A 24,106-nucleotide genomic window follows, 5' to 3' on the forward strand; every position below is an offset into this window, starting at 1 on the left:
GCATAGGGATTTTGTATTGACCATAGCTCTGGCACACAGTGTCTCAGAGACAAGGGGGTGGGCTCAATTTACTCAGACAGCCAATCACTATCTCACGATGATTGTCAACCTATGAAGCCACGCCCTAGCAACCATTTAGAGCTCCCTAGCAACTGATCCCATAGACTTCCATTGAAAGAGATCAAAGGGATATCTTTTGATAGAAGTGTCATAGAAACACGAGGGTGGGTTTGTTTGACTCGGGGCATCAACAGCCAATCACAAGTCACCTTCAACACTTCCTAGCCACGCCCTAGCAACCATTATCAAGCAGCCTAGCAACCGTTAACCAAGACCGATATCTCTGCCTCAGAACATCATAGAGGCATGGGGGTTGGTTTATATAATTCATACTGACAAGCAGCCTTTGACATATTGTCATTGGATGCTGCCAAGCCCCTCCATAGCAACCAAACAGAGTACCCTAGCAACCGTTTACCAAGACCTATATCTCTGCCTCAGAACATCATAGAGACATGGGGGTTGGTTTATATCATTCATACAGACAAGCAGTATCATCATTGGATGCTGCCAAGCCCCTCCATAGCAACCAAACAGAGTACCCTAGCAACCGTTTACCAAGACCTATATCTCTGCCTCAGAACATCATAGAGACATGGGGGTTGATTTATATCATTCATACAGACAAGCAGTATCATCATTGGATGCTGCCAAGCCCCCCTAGCAACCAAACAGAGTACCCTAGCAACCGTATACCAAGACCTATATCTCTGCTTCAGAACATTGTAGAGACATGGGGGTTGGTTTATATCATTCATACAGACAAGCAGTATCATCATTGGATGCTGCCAAGCCCCCCTAGCAACCAAACAGAGTACCCTAGCAACCGTATACCAAGACCTATATCTCTGCTTCAGAACATTGTAGAGACATGGGGGTTGGTTTATATCATTCATACAGACAAGCAGTATCATCATTGGATGCTGCCAAGCCCCCCTAGCAACCAAACAGAGTACCCTAGCAACCGTATACCAAGACCTATATCTCTGCTTCGGAACATCGTAGAGACATTGGGGTTGGTTTATATCATTCATACAGACAAGCAGTATCATCATTGGATGCTGCCAAGCCCCCCTAGCAACCAAACAGAGTACCCTAGCAACCGTATACCAAGACCTATATCTCTGCTTCGGAACATCGTAGAGACATGGGGGTTGGTTTATATCATTCATACAGACAAGCAGTATCATCATTGGATGCTGCCAAGCCCCCCTAGCAACCAAACAGAGTACCCTAGCAACCGTATACCAAGACCTATATCTCTGCTTCAGAACATTGTAGAGACATGGGGGTTGGTTTATATCATTCATACAGACAAGCAGTATCATCATTGGATGCTGCCAAGCCCCCCTAGCAACCAAACAGAGTACCCTAGCAACCATATACCAAGACCTATATCTCTGCTTCAGAACATCATAGAGACATGGGGGTTGGTTTATATCATTCATACAGACAAGCAGTATCATCATTGGATGCTGCCAAGCCCCCCTAGCAACCAAACAGAGTACCCTAGCAACCGTATACCAAGACCTATATCTCTGCTTCGGAACATCGTAGAGACATTGGGGTTGGTTTATATCATTCATACAGACAAGCAGTATCATCATTGGATGCTGCCAAGCCCCCCTAGCAACCAAACAGAGTACCCTAGCAACCGTATACCAAGACCTATATCTCTGCTTCGGAACATCGTAGAGACATGGGGGTTGGTTTATATCATTCATACAGACAAGCAGTATCATCATTGGATGCTGCCAAGCCCCCCTAGCAACCAAACAGAGTACCCTAGCAACCGTATACCAAGACCTATATCTCTGCTTCAGAACATCATAGAGGCATGGGGGTTGGTTTATATCATTCATTCTGACAAGCAGTATCATCATTGGATGCTGCCAAGCCCCCCTAGCAACCAAACAGAGTACCCTAGCAACCGTATACCAAGACCTATATCTCTGCTTCAGAACATCATAGAGGCATGGGGGTTGGTTTATATCATTCATACAGACAAACAGTATCATCATTGGATGCTGCCAAACCCCTCCATAGCAACCAAACAGAGTACCCTAGCAACCGTTTACCAAGACCTATATCTCTGCCTCAGAACATCCTAGAGACATGGGGGTTGGTTTATATCATTCATACAGACAAGCAGTATCATCATTGGATGCTGCCAAGCCCCTCCATAGCAACCAAACAGAGTACCCTAGCAACCGTTTACAAGGACCTATATCTCTGCATCAGAACATCGTAGAGGCATGGGGGTTGGGTCTTTTGACTCAGACTGGCAAATAGTCTTTAAATGTCACCCCATAAATTGTATAGCCACTCCATAGCAACCATATAGAGTACCCTAGCAACCGTACAAACACATGAATAGGACATATCTCAGCTCCACAACATCGTACAGACTTGGGGGTGGCCTCTTTTGTTTCGGGTGAGAATCCAGTACACACAACATAGCATCCGAGAGGATTTTTTTGCCACGGCAAGCACCACTCACATTTTCTTCAGGAAATGTACATTCTAGTTATTATTATTATTTTTCTTACTCAAATTTCTGACTCTAACTCCTCCTAGAGCTTTAACTCTACAAACTCCAAACTCGGCTCAGATCTTCAAACTAGTCTGACTCGCGTTGCTATATCTTTTCTAACTGATCCGACTCACGGTTTTCCTAAAAATGACGATTAAAACTCGGAAAAACTCCCATAGACTTAACATTGACGGAATGTTCAGATTTTCAAACTGTCCAACTGTCAAAAATTCAAATCTACACACTGAAGCCCAGACTCACTCCAACTGACATTCTATGAAATACATCTGAGCCATAGAGACTCATTCAACTCATCTATCTATCTATCTATCTATCTATCTATCTATCTATCTATCATCTGACTATTTCTATCTATCTATCTATCTATCTATCTATCTATCTATCTATCTATCATCTATCTATCTATCTATCTATCATCTATCTATCTATCTATCATATTAGAACGGGGTAAACTGGGGCAAATCATTCTAGAGCGGGGTAAACTGGGGCAAATCATTCTAGAGCGGGGTAAACTGGGGCAAATCATACTAGCACGGGGTAAACTGGGGCAAATCATTCTAGAGCGGGGTAAACTGGGGCAAATCATACTAACGCGGGGTAAACTGGGGCAAATCATACTAGCACGGGGTAAACTGGGGCAAATCATTCTAGAGCGGGGTAAACTGGGGCAAATCATACTAGAGCTGGGTAAACTGGGGCAAATCATACTAGAGCGGGGTAAACTGGGGCAAATCATTCTAGAGCGGGGTAAACTGGGGCAAATCATACTAGAGCGGGGTAAACTGGGGCAAATCATTCTAGAGCGGGGTAAACTGGGGCAAATCATACTAGAGCGGGGTAAACTGGGGCAAATCATACTAGCACGGGGTAAACTGGGGCAAATCATACTAGAGCGGGGTAAACTGGGGTAAATCATACTAGAGCTGGGTAAACTGGGGCAAATCATACTAGATCGGGGTAAACTGGGGCAAATCATACTAGCGCGGGGTAAACTCGGGCAAATCATACTAGCACGGGGTAAACTGGGGCAAATCATACTAGAGCTGGGTAAACTGGGGCAAATCATACTAGAACGGGGTAAACTGGGGCAAATCATACTAGAGCGGGGTAAACTGGGGCAAATCATACTAGAACTGGGTAAACTGGGGCAAATCATACTAGAGCGGGGTAAACTGGGGCAAATCATACTAGAACGGGGTAAACTGGGGCAAATCATACTAGAGCGGGGTAAACTGGGGCAAATCATTCTAGAGCGGGGTAAACTGGGGCAAATCATACTAGAACGGGGTAAACTGGGGTAAATCATACTAGAGCGGGGTAAACTGGGGCAAATCATACTAGAACGGGGTAAACTGGGGCAAATCATTCTAGAGCGGGGTAAACTGGGGTAAATCATACTAGAGCGGGGTAAACTGGGGCAAATCATACTAGAGCGGGGTAAACTGGGGCAAATCATACTAGAACTGGGTAAACTGGGGCAAATCATTCTAGAGCGGGGTAAACTGGGGCAAATCATACTAGAACGGGGTAAACTGGGGCAAATCATACTAGAGCGGGGTAAACTGGGGCAAATCATACTAGAACTGGGTAAACTGGGGCAAATCATACTAGAACTGGGTAAACTGGGGCAAATCATACTAGAACTGGGTAAACTGGGGCAAATCATACTAGAACGGGGTAAACTGGGGCAAATCATTCTAGAACTGGGTAAACTGGGGCAAATCATACTAGAACTGGGTAAACTGGGGCAAATCATACTAGAACTGGGTAAACTGGGGCAAATCATACTAGAACTGGGTAAACTGGGGCAAATCATACTAGAACTGGGTAAACTGGGGCAAATCATACTAGAGCGGGGTAAACTGGGGCAAATCATACTAGAACTGGGTAAACTGGGGCAAATCATACTAGAACTGGGTAAACTGGGGCAAATCATACTAGAACTGGGTAAACTGGGGCAAATCATACTAGAACGGGGTAAACTGGGGCAAATCATTCTAGAGCGGGGTAAACTGGGGCAAATCATACTAGAGCGGGGTAAACTGGGGCAAATCATACTAGAGCGGGGTAAACTGGGGCAAATCATACTAGAGCGTGGGGCAAATCATACTAGAGCGGGGTAAACTGGGGCAAATCATACTAGAGCGGGGTAAACTGGGGCAAATCATACTAGAGCGGGGTAAACTGGGGCAAATCATACTAGCACGGGGTAAACTGGGGCAAATCATTCTAGAGCGGGGTAAACTGGGGCAAATCATACTAGAGCTGGGTAAACTGGGGCAAATCATACTAGAGCGGGGTAAACTGGGGCAAATCATTCTAGAGCGGGGTAAACTGGGGCAAATCATACTAGAGCGGGGTAAACTGGGGCAAATCATTCTAGAGCGGGGTAAACTGGGGCAAATCATACTAGAGCGGGGTAAACTGGGGCAAATCATACTAGAACGGGGTAAACTGGGGCAAATCATTCTAGAGCGGGGTAAACTGGGGCAAATCATTCTAGAACGGGGTAAATCATACTAGAGCACTACCTTAGCAACTGCATAGCAACCACCCTAGCAACCACATAGCAAGACCTTAGCAACCACCTGAGTACCCTAGCAACCGCACGGCAACCACCCTAGCAACCTCCTTAGTAGCCTAGCTTTCTATCTATCTATCTATCTATCTATCTATCTATCTATCTATCTATCTATCTATCTATCTATCTATCTATCTATCATCTATCATCTGACTATTTCTATCTATCTATCTATCTATCATCTATCATCTATCATCTGACTATTTCTATCTATCTATCTATCTATCTATCTATCTATCTATCTATCTATCTATCTATCTATCTATCTATCTATCTATCTATCTATCTATCTAAACTACTAAAACTCAAACTATTTCAAACTTTAAACTTTTCAAACTATTTCAAACTATTTATTTCAAACTTTTCAAACTATTTCAAACTTTCTGGTCTAGCTTTTCCAAGCCAACTTAAAGTTTGTCTCGACGAACTTTTTTATCTAGTTATTATTATTTTTCTTACTCAAATTTCTGACTCTAACTCCTCCTAGAGCTTTAACTCTACAAACTCCAAACTCGGCTCAGATCTTCAAACTAGTCTGACTCGCGTTGCTATATCTTTTCTAACTGATCCGACTCACGGTTTTCCTAAAAATGACGATTAAAACTCGGAAAAACTCCCATAGACTTAACATTGACGGAATGTTCAGATTTTCAAACTGTCCAACTGTCAAAAATTCAAATCTACACACTGAAGCCCAGACTCACTCCAACTGACATTCTATGAAATACATCTGAGCCATAGAGACTCATTCAACTCATCTATCTATCTATCTATCTATCTATCTATCTATCTATCTATCTATCTATCTATCTATCTATCTATCATCTGACTATTTCTATCTATCTATCTATCTATCTATCTATCTATCTATCTATCTATCTATCTATCTATCTATCTATCTATCTATCTATCTATCTATCTATCTATCATCTATCTATCTATCTATCTATCATCTATCTATCTATCTATCATATTAGAACGGGGTAAACTGGGGCAAATCATTCTAGAGCGGGGTAAACTGGGGCAAATCATTCTAGAGCGGGGTAAACTGGGGCAAATCATACTAGCACGGGGTAAACTGGGGCAAATCATTCTAGAGCGGGGTAAACTGGGGCAAATCATACTAACGCGGGGTAAACTGGGGCAAATCATACTAGCACGGGGTAAACTGGGGCAAATCATTCTAGAGCGGGGTAAACTGGGGCAAATCATACTAGAGCTGGGTAAACTGGGGCAAATCATACTAGAGCGGGGTAAACTGGGGCAAATCATTCTAGAGCGGGGTAAACTGGGGCAAATCATACTAGAGCGGGGTAAACTGGGGCAAATCATTCTAGAGCGGGGTAAACTGGGGCAAATCATACTAGAGCGGGGTAAACTGGGGCAAATCATACTAGTACGGGGTAAACTGGGGCAAATCATACTAGAGCGGGGTAAACTGGGGTAAATCATACTAGAGCTGGGTAAACTGGGGCAAATCATACTAGATCGGGGTAAACTGGGGCAAATCATACTAGCGCGGGGTAAACTCGGGCAAATCATACTAGCACGGGGTAAACTGGGGCAAATCATACTAGAGCTGGGTAAACTGGGGCAAATCATACTAGAACGGGGTAAACTGGGGCAAATCATACTAGAGCGGGGTAAACTGGGGCAAATCATACTAGAACTGGGTAAACTGGGGCAAATCATACTAGAGCGGGGTAAACTGGGGCAAATCATACTAGAACGGGGTAAACTGGGGCAAATCATACTAGAGCGGGGTAAACTGGGGCAAATCATTCTAGAGCGGGGTAAACTGGGGCAAATCATACTAGAACGGGGTAAACTGGGGTAAATCATACTAGAGCGGGGTAAACTGGGGCAAATCATACTAGAACGGGGTAAACTGGGGCAAATCATTCTAGAGCGGGGTAAACTGGGGTAAATCATACTAGAGCGGGGTAAACTGGGGCAAATCATACTAGAGCGGGGTAAACTGGGGCAAATCATACTAGAACTGGGTAAACTGGGGCAAATCATTCTAGAGCGGGGTAAACTGGGGCAAATCATACTAGAACGGGGTAAACTGGGGCAAATCATACTAGAGCGGGGTAAACTGGGGCAAATCATACTAGAACTGGGTAAACTGGGGCAAATCATACTAGAACTGGGTAAACTGGGGCAAATCATACTAGAACTGGGTAAACTGGGGCAAATCATACTAGAACGGGGTAAACTGGGGCAAATCATTCTAGAACTGGGTAAACTGGGGCAAATCATACTAGAACTGGGTAAACTGGGGCAAATCATACTAGAACTGGGTAAACTGGGGCAAATCATACTAGAACTGGGTAAACTGGGGCAAATCATACTAGAACTGGGTAAACTGGGGCAAATCATACTAGAGCGGGGTAAACTGGGGCAAATCATACTAGAACTGGGTAAACTGGGGCAAATCATACTAGAACTGGGTAAACTGGGGCAAATCATACTAGAACTGGGTAAACTGGGGCAAATCATACTAGAACGGGGTAAACTGGGGCAAATCATTCTAGAGCGGGGTAAACTGGGGCAAATCATACTAGAGCGGGGTAAACTGGGGCAAATCATACTAGAGCGGGGTAAACTGGGGCAAATCATACTAGAGCGTGGGGCAAATCATACTAGAGCGGGGTAAACTGGGGCAAATCATACTAGAGCGGGGTAAACTGGGGCAAATCATACTAGAGCGGGGTAAACTGGGGCAAATCATACTAGCACGGGGTAAACTGGGGCAAATCATTCTAGAGCGGGGTAAACTGGGGCAAATCATACTAGAGCTGGGTAAACTGGGGCAAATCATACTAGAGCGGGGTAAACTGGGGCAAATCATTCTAGAGCGGGGTAAACTGGGGCAAATCATACTAGAGCGGGGTAAACTGGGGCAAATCATTCTAGAGCGGGGTAAACTGGGGCAAATCATACTAGAGCGGGGTAAACTGGGGCAAATCATACTAGAACGGGGTAAACTGGGGCAAATCATTCTAGAGCGGGGTAAACTGGGGCAAATCATTCTAGAACGGGGTAAATCATACTAGAGCACTACCTTAGCAACTGCATAGCAACCACCCTAGCAACCACATAGCAAGACCTTAGCAACCACCTGAGTACCCTAGCAACCGCACGGCAACCACCCTAGCAACCTCCTTAGTAGCCTAGCTTTCTATCTATCTATCTATCTATCTATCTATCTATCTATCTATCTATCTATCTATCTATCTATCTATCTATCTATCTATCTATCTATCTATCTATCATCTATCATCTGACTATTTCTATCTATCTATCTATCTATCATCTATCATCTATCATCTGACTATTTCTATCTATCTATCTATCTATCTATCTATCTATCTATCTATCTATCTATCTATCTATCTATCTATCTATCTATCTATCTATCTATCTATCTATCTATCTATCTACTAAAACTCAAACTATTTCAAACTTTAAACTTTTCAAACTATTTCAAACTATTTATTTCAAACTTTTCAAACTATTTCAAACTTTCTGGTCTAGCTTTTCCAAGCCAACTTAAAGTTTGTCTCGACGAACTTTTTTATCTAGTTATTAAGTTGGCTTGGAAGAGCCAACTTACTGAAATCCTAATAAACTTATTATTATTATTATTTTTCTTACTCAAATTTCTGACTCTAACTCCTCCTAGAGCTTTAACTCTACAAACTCCAAACTCGGCTCAGATCTTCAAACTAGTCTGACTCGCGTTGCTATATCTTTTCTAACTGATCCGACTCACGGTTTTCCTAAAAATGACGATTAAAACTCGGAAAAACTCCCATAGACTTAACATTGACGGAATGTTCAGATTTTCAAACTGTCCAACTGTCAAAAATTCAAATCTACACACTGAAGCCCAGACTCACTCCAACTGACATTCTGTGAAATACATCTAAACCATAGAGACTCATTAAACTCATCTGGGGTAAACTGGGGTAAATCATACTAGAGCGGGGTAAACTGGGGCAAATCATACTAGAACGGGGTAAACTGGGGCAAATCATACTAGAGCGGGGTAAACTGGGGCAAATCATACTAGAACGGGGTAAACTGGGGCAAATCATACTAGAACGGGGTAAACTGGGGCAAATCATACTAGAGCGGGGTAAACTGGGGCAAATCATACTAGAGCGGGGTAAACTGGGGCAAATCATACTAGAGCGGGGTAAACTGGGGCAAATCATACTAGAGCGGGGTAAACTGGGGCAAATCATACTAGAACGGGGTAAACTGGGGCAAATCATACTAGAACGGGGTAAACTGGGGCAAATCATACTAGAGCGGGGTAAACTGGGGCAAATCATACTAGAACGGGGTAAACTGGGGCAAATCATACTAGAACGGGGTAAACTGGGGCAAATCATACTAGAGCGGGGTAAACTGGGGCAAATCATACTAGAGCGGGGTAAACTGGGGTAAATCATACTAGAACGGGGTAAACTGGGGAAAATCATACTAGAACGGGGTAAACTGGGGCAAATCATACTAGAGCGGGGTAAACTGGGGCAAATCATACTAGAACGGGGTAAACTGGGGCAAATCATACTAGAGCGGGGTAAACTGGGGCAAATCATACTAGAGCGGGGTAAACTGGGGCAAATCATACTAGAACGGGGTAAACTGGGGCAAATCATACTAGAACGGGGTAAACTGGGGCAAATCATACTAGAGCGGGGTAAACTGGGGCAAATCATACTAGAACGGGGTAAACTGGGGCAAATCATACTAGAACGGGGTAAACTGGGGCAAATCATACTAGAGCGGGGTAAACTGGGGCAAATCATACTAGAGCGGGGTAAACTGGGGCAAATCATACTAGAACGGGGTAAACTGGGGCAAATCATACTAGAACGGGGTAAACTGGGGCAAATCATACTAGAACGGGGTAAACTGGGGCAAATCATACTAGAGCGGGGTAAACTGGGGCAAATCATACTAGAACGGGGTAAACTGGGGCAAATCATACTAGAACGGGGTAAACTGGGGCAAATCATACTAGAGCGGGGTAAACTGGGGCAAATCATACTAGAGCGGGGTAAACTGGGGCAAATCATACTAGAACGGGGTAAACTGGGGCAAATCATACTAGAGCGGGGTAAACTGGGGCAAATCATACTAGAGCGGGGTAAACTGGGGCAAATCATACTAGAGCGGGGTAAACTGGGGCAAATCATACTAGCGCGGGGTAAACTGGGGCAAATCATACTAGAGCGGGGTAAACTGGGGCAAATCATACTAGAGCGGGGTAAACTGGGGTAAATCATACTAGAGCGGGGTAAACTGGGGCAAATCATACTAGAGCGGGGTAAACTGGGGCAAATCATACTAGAGCGGGGTAAACTGGGGCAAATCATACTAGAACGGGGTAAACTGGGGCAAATCATACTAGAGCGGGGTAAACTGGGGTAAATCATACTAGAACGGGGTAAACTGGGGCAAATCATACTAGAACGGGGTAAACTGGGGTAAATCATACTAGAACGGGGTAAACTGGGGCAAATCATACTAGAACGGGGTAAACTGGGGCAAATCATACTAGAACGGGGTAAACTGGGGCAAATCATACTAGAGCGGGGTAAACTGGGGCAAATCATACTAGAACGGGGTAAACTGGGGCAAATCATACTAGAGCTGGGTAAACTGGGGCAAATCATACTAGAACGGGGTAAACTGGGGCAAATCATACTAGAACGGGGTAAACTGGGGCAAATCATACTAGAGCGGGGTAAACTGGGGTAAATCATACTAGAACGGGGTAAACTGGGGCAAATCATACTAGAACGGGGTAAACTGGGGCAAATCATACTAGAGCTGGGTAAACTGGGGCAAATCATACTAGAACGGGGTAAACTGGGGCAAATCATACTAGAACGGGGTAAACTGGGGCAAATCATACTAGAGCTGGGTAAACTGGGGCAAATCATACTAGAACGGGGTAAACTGGGGCAAATCATACTAGAGCGGGGTAAACTGGGGTAAATCATACTAGAGCTGGGTAAACTGGGGCAAATCATACTAGAACGGGGTAAACTGGGGCAAATCATACTAGAGCGGGGTAAACTGGGGTAAATCATACTAGAGCTGGGTAAACTGGGGCAAATCATACTAGAACGGGGTAAACTGGGGCAAATCATACTAGAACGGGGTAAACTGGGGCAAATCATACTAGAGCGGGGTAAACTGGGGCAAATCATATTAGAGCGGGGTAAACTGGGGCAAATCATACTAGGACGGGGTAAACTGGGGCAAATCATACTAGAACGGGGTAAATCATACTAGATCTATCTATCTAAACTACTAAAACTCAAACTATTTCAAACTTTAAACTTTTCAAACTATTTCAAACTATTTATTTCAAACTTTTCAAACTATTTCAAACTTTCTGGTCTAGCTTTTCCAAGCCAACTTAAAGTTTGTCTCGACAAACTTTTTTATCTAGTTATTATTATTCTTCTTAGACTAAAAAACTAATTGCTACTCCTCCTAGACTGTTCAAGCTACATCCACCAAACTCGGATCAGACCTTCAGACTAGTCTGACTCGGGTTGCTTTATCTTTTTAGACTGATCCGACTTACGGTTTTCCTAAAAAAGCTGATTAAAACTTGGGAAAACTCCCATAGACTTTCATTGACGGAATGTTCAGATTTTCAAACTGTTCAACTGTCAAAAATTCAAATCTAAACACTGAAGCCCAGACTCACTCCAACTGACATTCTGTGAAATACATCTGAGCCATAGAGACTCATTAAACTCATCTATCTATCTATCTATCTATCTATCTATCTATCTATCTATCTATCTATCTATCTATCTATCTATCTATCTATCTATCTATCTATCTGTCATCTGACTATTTCTTTCTATCTATCATCTGACTATTTCTATCTATCATCTGACTATTTCTTTCTATCTATCATCTGACTATTTCTTTCTATCTATCATCTGACTATTTCTTTCTATCTATCATCTGACTATTTCTTTCTATCATCTGACTATTTCTATCTATCATCTGACTATTTCTATCTATCATCTGACTATTTCTATCTATCATCTGACTATTTCTATCTATCATCTGACTATTTCTATCTATCATCTGACTATTTCTATCTATCATCTGACTATTTCTATCTATCATCTGACTATTTCTATCTATCATCTGACTATTTCTATCTATCATCTGACTATTTCTATCTATCATCTGACTATTTCTATCTATCATCTGACTATTTCTATCTATCATCTGACTATTTCTTTCTATCATCTAACTATTTCTATCTATCATCTAACTATTTCTATCTATCATCTGACTATTTCTATCTATCATCTGACTATTTCTATCTATCATCTAACTATTTCTATCTATCATCTGACTATTTCTATCTATCATCTGACTATTTCTATCTATCATCTGACTATTTCTATCTATCATCTAACTATTTCTATCTATCATCTGACTATTTCTATCTATCATCTGACTATTTCTATCTATCATCTGACTATTTCTTTCTATCATCTGACTATTTCTATCTATCATCTAACTATTTCTATCTATCATCTGACTATTTCTATCTATCATCTGACTATTTCTATCTATCATCTGACTATTTCTTTCTATCATCTAACTATTTCTATCTATCATCTAACTATTTCTATCTATCATCTGACTATTTCTATCTATCATCTGACTATTTCTATCTATCATCTAACTATTTCTATCTATCATCTGACTATTTCTATCTATCATCTGACTATTTCTATCTATCATCTGACTATTTCTATCTATCATCTGACTATTTCTATCTATCTATCTATCTATCTATCTATCTATCTATCTATCTATCTATCTATCTATCTATCTATCTATCTATCTATCTATCTATCTATCTATCTATCTATCATCTGACTATTTCTATCTATCTATCTATCTATCTATCTATCTATCTATCTATCTATCTATCTATCTATCTATCTATCTATCTATCTATCTATCTATCTATCTATCTATCATACTAGAGCGGGGTAAACTGGGGCAAATCATTCTAGAGCGGGGTAAACTGGGGCAAATCATTCTAGAGCGGGGTAAACTGGGGCAAATCATTCTAGAGCGGGGTAAACTGGGGCAAATCATACTAGCGCGGGGTAAACTGGGGCAAATCATTCTAGAACGGGGTAAATCATACTAGAGCACTACCTTAGCAACTGCATAGCAACCACCCTAGCAACCACATAGCAAGACCTTAGCAACCACCTGAGTACCCTAGCAACCGCACGGCAACCACCCTAGCAACCTCCTTAGTAGCCTAGCTTTCTATCTATCTATCTATCTATCTATCTATCTATCTATCTATCTATCTATCTATCTATCTATCTATCTATCTATCTATCTATCTATCTATCTATCTATCTATCTATCTATCTATCTATCTAAACTACTAAAACTCAAACTATTTCAAACTTTAAACTTTTCAAACTATTTCAAACAATTTATTTCAAACTTTTCAAACTATTTCAAACTTTCTGGTCTAGCTTTTCCAAGCCAACTTAAAGTTTGTCTCGACGAACTTTTTTATCTAGTTATTAAGTTGGCTTGGAAGAGCCAACTTACTGAAATCCTAATAAACTTATTAGTGGTGCTTGCGTAGCAAGGCATCACTATTACTATCTAGCCCCAGAACGAGTTTTAGTGATGCCTTGCGCAGCAAGGCATCACCATCACTCTCAAACATACCTATTAGTGTTGCTTGTGAAGCAATGCATCAATATTGTTATTCTCCATACTTATTAATATTAGTGGGGCTTGCGTAGCAAGCCCTAAATATTAATATCTCACCCCATATCGGTTTATTTTTATTATTCTTATTCCGGACAACATTTTGTCCCGCTACTCCTCCCACATTTTTCGTCACAGACCCATGAATGAGGTGTCAAAACGTGCGGCCTATTCGGGAATGGTGTGCTATATCTTTTCTAAGGGGTCGGGGGTGCGGTGTTCGCCCCAGGGGCGAAAAAGTAGCGAAAAAAATCCCATAGACTTAACATTGGGAAAAATTTAAAAAACATTTAACAAGTCATAACTCTAAGCGAGGATTTCGTAGAAACTTGTGGGTCACCACATTTGAAGAGGCTGACAGGCCCTGTAAGATGACACATCGCAATGGGGTGTGAGTTGTACCCCTGGGGTGCAGGAGCTGCCTAAATTTGCCCCATTGACTTACTATGGGCAGGGACGTCCCATAAAACTCATGTGTTTCTCTTACAATGGGAAATTGCATAGGGATTTTGTATTGACCATAGCTCTGGCTCACAGTGTCTGAGTGACAAGGGGGTGGGCTCAATTTACTCAGACAGCCAATCACTATCTCAGGATGATTGTCAACATATGAAGCCACGCCCTAGCAACAATTTAGAGCTCCCTAGCAACTGATCCCATAGACTTCCATTGAAAGAGATCAAAGGGATATCTTTTGATAGAAGTGTCATAGAAACAAGAGGGTGGGTTTGTTTGACTCGGGGCATCAACAGCCAATCACAAGTCACCTTCAATACTTCCTAGCCACGCCCTAGCAACCATTATCAAGCAGCCTAGCAACCGTTTAACAAGACCTATATCTCTGCATCAGAACAACATAGAGACATGGGGGTTGTTTTATATCATTAATATTGACAAGCAGCCTTTGGAGTATGATCATTGGCAGCTGCCACGCCACTCCATAGCAACCAAACAGAGTACCCTAGCAACCGTTTACCAAGACCTATATCTCTGCATCAGATCATCATAGACACATGGGGGTTGGTTTATATCATTCATACTGACAAGCAGTATCCTCATTGGATGCTGCCAAGCCCCTCCATAACAACCAAACAGAGTACCCTAGCAACCGTTTACCAAGACCTATATCTCTGCCTCAGAACATCATAGAGGCATGGGGGTTGGTTTATATCATTCATACAGACAAGCAGTATCATCATTGGATGCTGCCAAGCCCCTCCATAGCAACCAAACAGAGTACCCTAGCAACCGTTTACCAATACCTATATCTCTGCCTCAGAACATCATAGAGACATGGGGGTTGGTTTATATCATTCAAACAGACAAGCACTATCATCATTGGATGCTGCCAAGCCCCCTTAGCAACCAAACAGAGTACCCTAGCAACCATATACCAAGACCTATATCTCTGCCTCAGAACATCATAGAGACATGGGGGTTGGTTTATATCATTCATACAGACAAGCAGTATCATCATTGGATGCTGCCAAGCCCCCCTAGCAACCAAACAGAGTACCCTAGCAACCGTTTAGCAACACCAATATCTCTGCCTCAGAACATCATAGAGGCATGGGGGTTGGTTTATATCATTCATACTGACAAGCAGCCTTTGGAGTATCATCATTGGATGCTGCCAAGCCACTCCATAGCAACCAAACAGAGTACCCTAGCAACCGTATAACAAGACCTATATCTCTGCATCAGAACATCGTAGAGACATGGGGGTTGGTTTATATCATTCACACTGACAAGCAGTATCATCAATGAATGTTGCCAAAACATTCCATAGCAACCAACCACAGTTCCCTAGCAACCGTTTACCAAGACCTCTATCTCTGCCTCAGAACATCCTAGAGACATGGGGGTTGGTTTATATCATTCATACAGACAAGCAGTATCATCATTGGATGCTGCCAAGCCCCTCCATAGCAACCAAACAGAGTACCCTAGCAACCGTTTACAAGGACCTATATCTCTGCATCAGAACATCGTAGAGGCATGGGGGTTGGGTCTTTTGACTCAGACTGGCAAATAGTCTTTAAATGTCACCCCATAAATTGTATAGCCACTCCATAGCAACCATATAGAGTACCCTAGCAACCGTACAAACACATGAATAGGACATATCTCAGCTCCACAACATCGTACAGACTTGGGGGTGGCCTCTTTTGTTTCGGGTGAGAATCCAGTACACACAACATAGCATCCGAGAGGATTTTTTTGCCACGGCAAGCACCACTCACATTTTCTTCAGGAAATGTACATTCTAGTGTTGTGATTACTATTCACCTTTTCAAAACTTTGCCACGCTACTCCTCCGGCACCGTTTGGTGTAGACCCATGAATGAGGTGTCAAATCGTGCGACTTATTGAGGAGAGGTGTGCTATGTCTCTTCTAAGCGATCGGGTGTATGATGTTAGTTTTCGGCGGGAAAAAAATCGTCCCAATCAAGTCCCCATTGACTTAACATGGAGACGAGGTTTATGTGATCATATCTCCGCCTCAGAACATCACAGAGACTTGGGGCTGGTCTCATTTGAATCGGCCTATCAAGCAGCTAATAACTAGTGACATTCAAACTTCATAGCCACGCCCTAGCAACCAGCTACAGCACCCTAGCAACCATATATCAACATTAACAAGACATATCTCAGCCCCAGAACATCGTACAGACATGAGGGTGGTCTCTTTTGACTCAGACTGGCCAATATTCTTCAAATATCAAACCATAAACTGTATTGCCACACCCTAGTAACCATTTACAGTACCCTAGTAACCGTACAAACACATGAATAAGCCATATCTCAGCCCCAGAACATCCTACAGACATGTTGCTTGCCTTTTTTGCATTATCCGGGTGGCGAATTTTGCCACGGCAAGCACCACTCACATTTTCTTCAGGAAATGTACATTCTAGTTATTATTATTATTTTTCTTACTCAAATTTCTGACTCTAACTCCTCCTAGAGCTTTAACTCTACAAACTCCAAACTCGGCTCAGATCTTCAAACTAGTCTGACTCGCGTTGCTATATCTTTTCTAACTGATCCGACTCACGGTTTTCCTAAAAATGACGATTAAAACTCGGAAAAACTCCCATAGACTTAACATTGACGGAATGTTCAGATTTTCAAACTGTCCAACTGTCAAAAATTCAAATCTACACACTGAAGCCCAGACTCACTCCAACTGACATTCTGTGAAATACATCTAAACCATAGAGACTCATTAAACTCATCTGGGGTAAACTGGGGTAAATCATACTAGAGCGGGGTAAACTGGGGCAAATCATACTAGAACGGGGTAAACTGGGGCAAATCATACTAGAGCGGGGTAAACTGGGGCAAATCATACTAGAGCGGGGTAAACTGGGGCAAATCATACTAGAACGGGGTAAACTGGGGCAAATCATACTAGAACGGGGTAAACTGGGGCAAATCATACTAGAGCGGGGTAAACTGGGGCAAATCATACTAGAACGGGGTAAACTGGGGCAAATCATACTAGAACGGGGTAAACTGGGGCAAATCATACTAGAGCGGGGTAAACTGGGGCAAATCATACTAGAGCGGGGTAAACTGGGGTAAATCATACTAGAACGGGGTAAACTGGGGAAAATCATACTAGAACGGGGTAAACTGGGGCAAATCATACTAGAGCGGGGTAAACTGGGGCAAATCATACTAGAACGGGGTAAACTGGGGCAAATCATACTAGAGCGGGGTAAACTGGGGCAAATCATACTAGAGCGGGGTAAACTGGGGCAAATCATACTAGAACGGGGTAAACTGGGGCAAATCATACTAGAACGGGGTAAACTGGGGCAAATCATACTAGAGCGGGGTAAACTGGGGCAAATCATACTAGAACGGGGTAAACTGGGGCAAATCATACTAGAACGGGGTAAACTGGGGCAAATCATACTAGAGCGGGGTAAACTGGGGCAAATCATACTAGAGCGGGGTAAACTGGGGCAAATCATACTAGAACGGGGTAAACTGGGGCAAATCATACTAGAACGGGGTAAACTGGGGCAAATCATACTAGAACGGGGTAAACTGGGGCAAATCATACTAGAGCGGGGTAAACTGGGGCAAATCATACTAGAACGGGGTAAACTGGGGCAAATCATACTAGAACGGGGTAAACTGGGGCAAATCATACTAGAGCGGGGTAAACTGGGGCAAATCATACTAGAGCGGGGTAAACTGGGGCAAATCATACTAGAACGGGGTAAACTGGGGCAAATCATACTAGAGCGGGGTAAACTGGGGCAAATCATACTAGAGCGGGGTAAACTGGGGCAAATCATACTAGAGCGGGGTAAACTGGGGCAAATCATACTAGCGCGGGGTAAACTGGGGCAAATCATACTAGAGCGGGGTAAACTGGGGCAAATCATACTAGAGCGGGGTAAACTGGGGTAAATCATACTAGAGCGGGGTAAACTGGGGCAAATCATACTAGAGCGGGGTAAACTGGGGCAAATCATACTAGAGCGGGGTAAACTGGGGCAAATCATACTAGAACGGGGTAAACTGGGGCAAATCATACTAGAGCGGGGTAAACTGGGGTAAATCATACTAGAACGGGGTAAACTGGGGCAAATCATACTAGAACGGGGTAAACTGGGGTAAATCATACTAGAACGGGGTAAACTGGGGCAAATCATACTAGAACGGGGTAAACTGGGGCAAATCATACTAGAACGGGGTAAACTGGGGCAAATCATACTAGAGCGGGGTAAACTGGGGCAAATCATACTAGAACGGGGTAAACTGGGGCAAATCATACTAGAGCTGGGTAAACTGGGGCAAATCATACTAGAACGGGGTAAACTGGGGCAAATCATACTAGAACGGGGTAAACTGGGGCAAATCATACTAGAGCGGGGTAAACTGGGGTAAATCATACTAGAACGGGGTAAACTGGGGCAAATCATACTAGAACGGGGTAAACTGGGGCAAATCATACTAGAGCTGGGTAAACTGGGGCAAATCATACTAGAACGGGGTAAACTGGGGCAAATCATACTAGAACGGGGTAAACTGGGGCAAATCATACTAGAGCTGGGTAAACTGGGGCAAATCATACTAGAACGGGGTAAACTGGGGCAAATCATACTAGAGCGGGGTAAACTGGGGTAAATCATACTAGAGCTGGGTAAACTGGGGCAAATCATACTAGAACGGGGTAAACTGGGGCAAATCATACTAGAGCGGGGTAAACTGGGGTAAATCATACTAGAGCTGGGTAAACTGGGGCAAATCATACTAGAACGGGGTAAACTGGGGCAAATCATACTAGAACGGGGTAAACTGGGGCAAATCATACTAGAGCGGGGTAAACTGGGGCAAATCATATTAGAGCGGGGTAAACTGGGGCAAATCATACTAGGACGGGGTAAACTGGGGCAAATCATACTAGAACGGGGTAAATCATACTAGATCTATCTATCTAAACTACTAAAACTCAAACTATTTCAAACTTTAAACTTTTCAAACTATTTCAAACTATTTATTTCAAACTTTTCAAACTATTTCAAACTTTCTGGTCTAGCTTTTCCAAGCCAACTTAAAGTTTGTCTCGACAAACTTTTTTATCTAGTTATTATTATTCTTCTTAGACTAAAAAACTAATTGCTACTCCTCCTAGACTGTTCAAGCTACATCCACCAAACTCGGATCAGACCTTCAGACTAGTCTGACTCGGGTTGCTTTATCTTTTTAGACTGATCCGACTTACGGTTTTCCTAAAAAAGCTGATTAAAACTTGGGAAAACTCCCATAGACTTTCATTGACGGAATGTTCAGATTTTCAAACTGTTCAACTGTCAAAAATTCAAATCTAAACACTGAAGCCCAGACTCACTCCAACTGACATTCTGTGAAATACATCTGAGCCATAGAGACTCATTAAACTCATCTATCTATCTATCTATCTATCTATCTATCTATCTATCTATCTATCTATCTATCTATCTATCTATCTATCTATCTATCTATCTATCTATCTATCTATCTATCTATCTATCTGTCATCTGACTATTTCTTTCTATCTATCATCTGACTATTTCTATCTATCATCTGACTATTTCTTTCTATCTATCATCTGACTATTTCTTTCTATCTATCATCTGACTATTTCTTTCTATCTATCATCTGACTATTTCTTTCTATCATCTGACTATTTCTATCTATCATCTGACTATTTCTATCTATCATCTGACTATTTCTATCTATCATCTGACTATTTCTATCTATCATCTGACTATTTCTATCTATCATCTGACTATTTCTATCTATCATCTGACTATTTCTATCTATCATCTGACTATTTCTATCTATCATCTGACTATTTCTATCTATCATCTGACTATTTCTATCTATCATCTGACTATTTCTATCTATCATCTGACTATTTCTATCTATCATCTGACTATTTCTTTCTATCATCTAACTATTTCTATCTATCATCTAACTATTTCTATCTATCATCTGACTATTTCTATCTATCATCTGACTATTTCTATCTATCATCTAACTATTTCTATCTATCATCTGACTATTTCTATCTATCATCTGACTATTTCTATCTATCATCTGACTATTTCTATCTATCATCTGACTATTTCTATCTATCATCTAACTATTTCTATCTATCATCTGACTATTTCTATCTATCATCTGACTATTTCTATCTATCATCTGACTATTTCTTTCTATCATCTGACTATTTCTATCTATCATCTAACTATTTCTATCTATCATCTGACTATTTCTATCTATCATCTGACTATTTCTATCTATCATCTGACTATTTCTTTCTATCATCTAACTATTTCTATCTATCATCTAACTATTTCTATCTATCATCTGACTATTTCTATCTATCATCTGACTATTTCTATCTATCATCTAACTATTTCTATCTATCATCTGACTATTTCTATCTATCATCTGACTATTTCTATCTATCATCTGACTATTTCTATCTATCATCTGACTATTTCTATCTATCTATCTATCTATCTATCTATCTATCTATCTATCTATCTATCTATCTATCTATCTATCTATCTATCTATCTATCTATCTATCTATCTATCTATCTATCTATCTATCTATCTATCTATCTATCTATCATCTGACTATTTCTATCTATCTATCTATCATCTGACTATTTCTATCTATCTATCTATCTATCTATCTATCTATCTATCTATCTATCTATCTATCTATCTATCTATCTATCTATCTATCTATCTATCTATCTATCTATCTATCTATCTATCTATCATACTAGAGCGGGGTAAACTGGGGCAAATCATTCTAGAGCGGGGTAAACTGGGGCAAATCATTCTAGAGCGGGGTAAACTGGGGCAAATCATACTAGCGCGGGGTAAACTGGGGCAAATCATTCTAGAACGGGGTAAATCATACTAGAGCACTACCTTAGCAACTGCATAGCAACCACCCTAGCAACCACATAGCAAGACCTTAGCAACCACCTGAGTACCCTAGCAACCGCACGGCAACCACCCTAGCAACCTCCTTAGTAGCCTAGCTTTCTATCTATCTATCTATCTATCTATCTATCTATCTATCTATCTATCTATCTATCTATCTATCTATCTATCTATCTATCTATCTATCTATCTATCTAAACTACTAAAACTCAAACTATTTCAAACTTTAAACTTTTCAAACTATTTCAAACAATTTATTTCAAACTTTTCAAACTATTTCAAACTTTCTGGTCTAGCTTTTCCAAGCCAACTTAAAGTTTGTCTCGACGAACTTTTTTATCTAGTTAATAATTGTAACCCTAGTTATAATGCATTATAACACACTTTTAGAAAGAATAATACATTAAAACACAACAAAAAAACATTTCAGATGTAACAAGGAATATGTGATTATTATAATGCATTTTATCTGAAGCAGTTATCCAAAGAACAATTATTAAATTATTATTTCCTGCGTTAATAAGCACAGAGCTTACAGTCAAATAATATACTGTGTATCGCTACATTACCCCGAACTATACTACGCTGTATTGACTAATTGTTAGCAGGCAAGCACATTGAAATTTGTTTCAATCTTATGTTATATAAAGTGATATTTTCATAATATTTTGAATCCCATAGACTAGACTGGCCTGTGCGGACGCTTAGTTTCAGTCATGATGGTAAAATGCTGGCGTCAGCCTCTGAGGACCATTTCATTGACATCGCTGAAGTTGAGACAGGTGAGCAGATACATTTTGAAATGATCACGAAAGCTTGACTTGTTTTCTTTTTTACCAACTGAATCCTGTTTGTTGTTCTGTGTTATTGCGGTAGGTGAGAAACTCTGGGAGATTCAGTGCGAGTCTCCAACCTTCACTGTAGCGTGGCATCCAAAGAGACCCCTGCTGGCGTATGCCTGCGACGATAAAGAGGGCAAATATGACAGCAACCGAGAGGCAGGGACCGTCAAGCTCTTTGGGCTTCCCAATGACTCTTGAGGACCAGTATTTTTTGGTTTTCCAGCTTATTCAGGCCTCGTTTGAGGTTTAATGAATAGTTAATTTGATTTACTTACTTTTTATTAGATTTCAACTTATTTTGAAGTAAATGCTGTAAATAGTTCAAAGATATTGGGATGTTCTGCTCTCCACATTACTTGAGTTCCTAAATGATCAAGGTATAAATAAGTACTGACTGCAGCTCATCTTCAGAACATAAGAATGTTCGTCTTTTTCCCCAAAAAAATAGACTGTGCATGGTGACATGGATAGAAATCTAGTCTTAGTGGTGTAATCATGTCTGTGTAGAGGACTTGAAAATCATTTGACTTACAGCTCATGTTATTGTTTCCATGATTGACCATTGCCATTTTGGGGGAAATTGGTGGATCAAATGCATGTCGCGTATCTACAATTTTTATAAATGACCAATAGAGGGCATCATAAGCTCAGAGGCATGACATTATTGTCTAATATGAGCAGTTTTGTGTTGTTTTTGTTTTTTACTGAATTAAATTGTATTTTTTAATGAAAATTGTTTCATAAAGTATGATTGACTTAAAAGCCTGATATGTTTTGTGTGTTTATGATTTTATGGAAAAGTGACTCAATTGTTTTATTTATTTATTTCTATTGTTGTTTGCCTAGTCCTTAGTCAATTTAATTATGACTTCTGCATAAGCTTTTTTTTATTGGTTATGTGAAGAAACAGTAAAAGAAAAGTATATCTAAACCACTGCCTTTGTTCACAGTTTTTGAATTATTAGAAGAGCATCCTGAATGCTGCAATGGCAGGTTAAATATTTGATCATATTTAAATAATTTGTCTCTGATATTACTGCATACTAGACAAGTTGTTTGTTAAACATGTTCAAAATCAGTGTGGATAGATTTGTCTCTGGAGGCTGTGATTTTTCCAAGCAAGACATGCTCCTGCATCAACATTCCTGTCCAAAAACATAGTCCTAACCTTATTCTTATTAAACCTGACGAGACCCATAACTTAACCCTAAAATCAGAGGGAAATGATAGGTGAATAAGAATGGTGTAGAGGTCCCTCAACCTTGTTGTAAGCCTGAACTTCATCCTTCCCTCTGGTAATTTTGAGCTGATTTTTTTTTAGCTTTCTTCGGATTGATCCAAGACCTCAGGACTTCTGTTGCACTTGAACCATAAATACAATAAAAAATAGACTGAACCAAAAATACACAAAAAAAATTATTGATCCACGAATACACACACTTTTTTTTTTACTGAGCCATGAATACACACAAATCCTTCCCTCATGGGTCAGCTTGAATGGAATGAGGAATGCTTCAGCCTACATAGAAAAACCTAAAAAAAATTATAATGTCAACATGTGTATGCATACTGAAGAGATAAACTCGAGAACTGACTTTAGGACTTAGCGGAACAGCTCATTTGCTCCATACAGAGCTATACAACGATCAGGCATAAGTCAAGTGAATAACACTGATTATCTCTTCATCACGGCACCTGTTAGTGGGTGGGATATATTAGGCAGCAAGTGAACATTTTGTCCTTGATGTGTTAGAAGCAGGAAAAATGGTCAAGCTGAAGGATTTGAGCG

The 24,106-nt window shown here is 41.1% G+C and overlaps 1 protein-coding gene across 1 annotated transcript in view; it reads left to right on the forward strand.

Moving 5' to 3' along the window:
• The window catches only part of thoc3 (THO complex 3), a 123,447-nt gene extending 100,194 nt beyond the window's left edge, over positions 1 to 23,253 (forward strand). Inside the window, exons 5-6 of the mRNA XM_079838174.1 lie at positions 22,157 to 22,257; positions 22,352 to 23,253. Of these exons, the coding sequence (XP_079694300.1) occupies positions 22,157 to 22,257; positions 22,352 to 22,515 (265 nt within the window). The 3' untranslated portion in view covers positions 22,516 to 23,253. The remainder of the gene's footprint in view (positions 1 to 22,156; positions 22,258 to 22,351) is intronic.
• The last annotated feature ends 853 nt before the right edge of the window (positions 23,254 to 24,106 follow it).

This window comes from Gobio gobio (genome assembly GCF_949357685.1).
Source record: "Gobio gobio genome assembly, chromosome: 16".
Lineage (NCBI taxonomy): Eukaryota > Metazoa > Chordata > Actinopteri > Cypriniformes > Gobionidae > Gobio > Gobio gobio.